The 6,154-nt window shown below is 40.4% G+C and overlaps 1 protein-coding gene across 2 annotated transcripts in view; it reads left to right on the top strand.

The window, feature by feature from the left end:
• Window positions 1–6,154, top strand: part of mtf1 (metal-regulatory transcription factor 1) — a 34,737-nt gene that overhangs the window by 2,666 nt on the left and 25,917 nt on the right. For both annotated transcript variants that reach the window (XR_013192073.1, XM_077197468.1), the window contains exon 3: window positions 3,553–4,015. Coding sequence is in view for 1 of the 2 variants with exons in the window: in XM_077197468.1 (XP_077053583.1) it covers window positions 3,553–4,015 (463 nt within the window). In the remaining variant the exon portion in view is untranslated. The remainder of the gene's footprint in view (window positions 1–3,552; window positions 4,016–6,154) is intronic.

The raw sequence follows: 6,154 nt of genomic DNA on the forward strand, positions 1-6,154 counted from the left end.
ATGAATCCCTCATAAAGACTTGACTTGTTTCATTACTGGATGAATTGCGTTTTTGAACGAATCTCTTAAATGAATGATTAAATGACAAACACATTTTTTTAACAGTCACTAGTCTCCGGTGTAACGATGTAATGATACAATCTTTGTTTGAAGCATCAAGTTACTTTCAAATTACTCTGTTCTGTAGGGCTGGGCGGATCGATCCTGAAGTATCGATACTTTCGATACTGACGTGGTATCGAAAAGGATCGATCCTCACATAAAAATATCGATCCAAATGTGGGGTTTTTTTACCAGTAATTTTTTTATGTAAAAAAAGCTTCTAAGTTAAAAATAAGCGAATGTTAGCGAATAATTGTGTAGGGTAGAGCTATTTATCCTATTCATCTGGATACAAGACGAAACCAATCAATCCCAGAGAGCGTTCGATGCTGGTGCTTCTGTCTCAGTGCGTTTGGGAAACGAAGCCTTGCTTAGATGACAGAGACACAATCGGGAGTTATTTCGCAATAAATAAATTAAAAGTTTACATAACGGTTCAACATGTTGACGTAAGTAAGATTTGTATAATGAAATTAATATTTTTATTCAACAAGGATCGATGCATTAGATTGATCGAAAGTGACAGTCAAGGGTTTTACACTGTTAAAAAAAAATCTATTTCATATATATGCTGTTCTTTCAACTTTGTGCATCATGATACATTTTATGCAAAATGATTTGGTTTCCACAAAAACATAAAACTGTTTTCATTGATAATAATAAGAAATGTTTCTTGAGCAGCAAATCAGCATATTAAAATGAATTCTCATCATGAAGGATCATGAAGACTGGAGTAATGATGCTGAAAATTCAGCTTTGATCACAGGAATAAATTACAGAATAGACTGTTAAATTGTAATAATATTACAGTTTTTACTGTATTTTTGATCAAATAAATGCAGAAGAGAATTAAATATCTTACAGCGCCCGAACTTTTGAACAGTAGGCTAGTGTACAATAGTGCATTTACTATAATTAGGGTAGTTTGGTAAAAGTCACTGACTAATTACAGGCGAGGTGAGAGCACAAATCACAAAATATTTAGTGGTCATGAAAACGTATTCAGATTTAGCATATTAATGATGCATTCACCTCATAAATCATGACACAGTGCTCTAGCAGAGGAAAGTGCATGTAAGTTCAAGTGCATGCTTTTAAAATTAAAAAGTATCGGTATCGATATCGGCGATACTGGCCCTGTATTTACTTGGTATCGGATCGATACCAAATTTCGCAGTATCGCCCACCTCTACTGTTCTGATCACTACCGCAGACATCAGTGTTTTTATCTGAACGGTAAACTTTTATCCCAGTACCTCTGTTTTTACATTACAGATCGTATCAAAGCAGCTTTACAGAGATAACAGGAAAATAATGCCATAATGCCATAATCCTGATGACTGAACGACACAACAGCGGCGTGCGAGACACTATATCATAGAAGTATATACATACACCTCATTACACGGCCCATTGAACCGGCCACTATGAGGCATCTATGTATTATCTCTATGGTTTCTATAAGCAGAAACAAGGATTGCGCGGGTATTACGTCATTGACAGGCGACAATGACAAGGAACGAGCCATTATTTAAAACTGGAATTTACAAATCCTTGGGAACTTTTGTGACGATGCAAGTACACAACTGCATGAAATATATCACACTGTGAAAGTGTTTTTTGAATATTTTATTACAATCGTACATATATCTTTAAGTGCACCTAATTGGCCTTTTTGTTTGTTGTTACAGGTCGGGTAAATGTAATTTTCATTTTTTATTTTTTTTTGGTTGAATTGAAACATCTTGATTGATTATACATTTTCTGTCTGATTGTTAACACTGAGCACATAACGCAACTGCAAACATCCCCTACCCTACCTTGCATATGTTTATGTATTTATCCGTGTCTGTCTCGACGGCAGCATGAATTCAAAAGTCAAGAATAAATATGAAGCATCAGCACAACCGTTTCAGCCGTTTTCACACAAGTCAAGTCCAGTATTTCAAAGCAGCTTTACAGAGATAACAGGAAATAATGCAACAACGTTTGTGTCACAGTCCAGCTTAAGTAAGTTCAGTGATGGTTCATTTTTGTTGTAAAAACTTTATTAATTTAGTTTATATATAATTTATATATATATTTAGCCGCTCTGGAGGAAACCGTGATGTCATCGTCCATTTCAGTTCAGTTCTCATATAATGATGTCAATGCAGGAGATCAATAACATTGTTGAATATTTCAGTCCATGATTCCAGTCCTGTTCTCAGTTTGACTAACGCTTGTTTGTTTTTAACCTTTTAAACTCGTTCCAGCCGCAACAAAAGCAAGCGCGTGGACACAAACCCCGGACTGTATTATTGTAATACCGTGTGTTGAAAAGACTGAAGCTGTTTCATATCAACGGCTCTCTCTGGATCAGAACACAGATCTGAGTGTTTGGTTTAATAGACAGAGCGAATCACTGTCATTCAGGAATAAGACCCTGTGAGTGTTTGAATCCAGATCGCCATCTTTTAGCGATTAATCGGTTCACCTAGCTATCGCGATTTTATTTTTTTATTCCAGGATCGATATTAATTCAAATTCAATTGCTTTATTTTTGTCCTTGCTTGTCGATGAGGTTGGCAGAAGCTCGCCACTTTAACAGAGGATGAAATGTGTCGTGATTCTATGAGTGTTGAGTGATGTAGTATCTCTGATATTGAGATTTGAGACTGAGATATTCGACTCGCGCTGCTCATATACTGAGAGAGATAACACACTGAGCTGCACGACTCATCTCTAAAAGACTGATCTCTATTCAAACACTCACGCCATCTTTCAGTTCGTCTGTCTATTAAACTTTCACAAAATCACATCGCAACATTCAGATCTGTGTTGCCGCCGACCCGGAGAGAGTCGTCATGAAACCGCTTACTTCTATATGCAAAAGTTAAAATGATCATAGAAATACTCGGATAAAAGTTTAAAGTTCAAATATGAACACTGATGTCTACGATAGTGATCAAAATCAAACTTGCCGCTTAAAATAACGCATTTATCGATTACATTGTTTCGCCACTAAGTGGCGACAACTGACTGTTAAAAATGTATTTGTTATTATTGAATCATTTATTAAAGAGAATGGAGTATTGTGTGATGCTTCTGAAATAAAAGTCAGTAAGATGTGATGATTTGTTTTTGTAAATGACTCATCTTATACATCATGTACAGTCTAAGTGTATGATTACATTTTCACGTTTCCCGATGGTCTAGTGTTAAAAAAATTGCAATATCAAATCGCAATACTTGTAGAATCCCAATTCTTAAAAAGATCGCAATACATATTGTATCGGCACCCAAGTATTGTGATAGTATCGCATCGGGAGATATTAATCCTATTAATCGTGCAGCTTTAGTTAATATTAACAACACTGATGAGGAAGTGAGTATTTCAGTCCATGATTCCAGTCCTGTTCTCAGTTTGACTAACGCATGTTGATTTTAACCTCTTTAAACTCGTTCCAGCCGCAACAAAAGCAAGCGCGTGGACACAAACCCCGGACTGAGCTTTTCCGTCAGGATCATGGGAGAGAATGGTCCTCTCACGGAGACAGCCATGCTCTTTGATGACGAGGAGGAAGACGTGGACCGGCTGGGCGGAGAGGAGGAGGACGAGCTGATCTCGGGCCCGTCGTCGTCCTCGGGCCGCGTGTACGACCGCACCACGGTGCTGATCGAGCAGGACCCGATCCGGCTGGACGAGGAGGGCGAGGAGGACGGCATGGCGTTCGGGGAGGGCGAGGGAGACGATGGCTCGCTGGCCTTCATGTGTGACCCCGATGGCATGTCGCAGGGGTACATTCACCACACCATCTCTCCCGACCAGATCCAGTTCATCATTAACCCCGGCTCTACCCCGATGCCTCGAAACATCGAGGGCGCTACGCTCACGCTGCACTCCGAGTGTCCCGAGACCAAGCAGAGAGAGGTGAGCAACTTGTGCTGTTTGTTACCAGAAAGAGCGTTGACTTAATGCTTTTCCCATGTTCATTTAAACATTTAAAGCTGCAGGCATCGTCTTCACCTCTAAAGTGATGATGATACACAGGGCAACTTTTTGAGCAATGTTGCCGTCAACGAGCAACCAGATGAGACACGGCCCACGACCGATCTAAATTACCCAGGTAGAAGTTTATTGCCCATTTTCAATGAGAAAGTGCCCAAGCAACAATCGCTCTGCAAGATTGCTCAAAAAGTTGCCCTGTGTATCATCACCTTAAGCGATGTTGGGTGACGTCACTTCTTGTTGACGTTCGAAGTATTGTCAAACAAAACGAAGGCTAGCTAGACCCTCCCTTCTCCTCATCCGCGCACTAACCCCCCAAACTCCGCCCCCAAACCAAAAGAAGTTTATTGCCCATTTTCAATGAGAAAGTGCCCAAGTAACAATCGCTTGTTATTTTAACAATAATTTGTTATGTTTCGTGGTGCGGGTAAGCTCAGTGTGTGTGTGTTGCCGTGTGTGGAGCCTGGGGTGTGTGTGTGGAGCCTGGGGTGTGTGTGTGGAGCCTGGGGTGTGTGTGGAGCCTGGGGTGTGTGTGGAGCCTGGGGTGTGTGTGTGGAGCCTGGGGTGTGTGTGTGGAGCCTGGGGTGTGTGTGTGGAGCCTGGGGTGTGTGTGTGGAGCCTGGGGTGTGTGTGTGTGTGGTGCCTGGGGTGTGTGTGTTGAGCCTGGGGTGTCTGCAGAGACCGCGTGTACAGTGTGTTCAGGGGACAGGCAGCTAGCGGATAGTGAGGAGATGTTTGCTGTATGTGACAAAAATGTTTTGGCCTAAAAAACGTGTGACATCGCTTACACCTCTAAAGTTGATGATACACAGGGCAACTTTTTGAGCAATTTTGCAGGGCAATGTTGCCATTAACGGGCAACCAGATGAGACAAATAGGGCCCACGACCGATCTAAATTATTCAGATATAAATTTATTGTCCATTTTCAATGGGAAAGTGCCCAAGCAACAATCGCTCGGCAAGATTGCCCAGCAACATTGCTCAAAAAGTTGCCCTGTGTATCATCACCTTAAGAGTCTGTCCATATCAGGAGGTTGATCAAATAAGTGGGGGCTCGTCCGGGATAATATTGCTGCCATATTCTGAAACGATTTTGTGTGGTGAAGGTCATTAAGGTGTTAAGCATGTTTTAAAGAGCACCTTATTATGCTTTTCTCCATGTTCATTGGTCTTTAGTGGGTAATGTGTTTGAGCATGAAAAAGCTCCAGTTGTTCTCTATATCAGTGTCAGTGTTTCTGAACTCCTGAAACGCCTCCATTCACCTCTTCATCTGTCTAATAGGGCTGTCAAAATGACAAAAAAAGCTAATTTTGAATTTCTTACTTAAATATTAGCAACATTTGAATTATATTTGAATTCTAAAGGCAATACTTAATGTTAGAGGACAAAAGTACTGTATTGTCTCCTAGGCCCACAAGAGGGCGCAAGCGAGCACAATTAGCAAATATAAACCAAGTCAAGCATCGGATCTTTTATTGAAATGAATTGACATTCACTTTTTAAAGTGCATTAACTTTTTAAACAATTGTTCTTAAATAAAATATAATGTGCATTCAAGGTAAATTAGGTAACAATACAGGATAAAACTGTGTAAGTGCAACAGTAACCTGAGAAAACACACTTCAACACAGCGTAATGAACTACATGAACACACAACAGCAAACTGCCATTTTTATACTACATCTAAATATTGTTCTTCAAAAACACCAGACGCTCAATATGATCTGAGTGAGTGCTGAGCGCTTTCTGTTGACAGTTTCAGCTGATTTAAACACACACTCACACACACACACACACACTCAGCTCTGACCGATGTGCAGGTGTCAAGTGTGTCGTTGCTGAGAGGGTTTTTGTCAGCAGGAAGAGACTTTTCCCGCCATTTTTCACATTAGCAACGCAGCCGCACTGCTGTACTGGATAAGCTAACAACACACACCGCGTGAGTGACGTCATCATCATGTCTCGCGCACCTCTTGACATACTAAAAATTCCAATGCACGTTTTTTTCTTTTTTTTTAAATTCGACGAATTTTCAAAATTCACATTTTTATTTGACAGC

The sequence above is a fragment of the Siphateles boraxobius genome, unplaced genomic scaffold (genome assembly GCF_051911475.1).
Source record: "Siphateles boraxobius isolate OS27281-9 unplaced genomic scaffold, OSU_SipBor_1 110, whole genome shotgun sequence".
NCBI classification, from domain to species: Eukaryota; Metazoa; Chordata; class Actinopteri; order Cypriniformes; family Leuciscidae; genus Siphateles; species Siphateles boraxobius.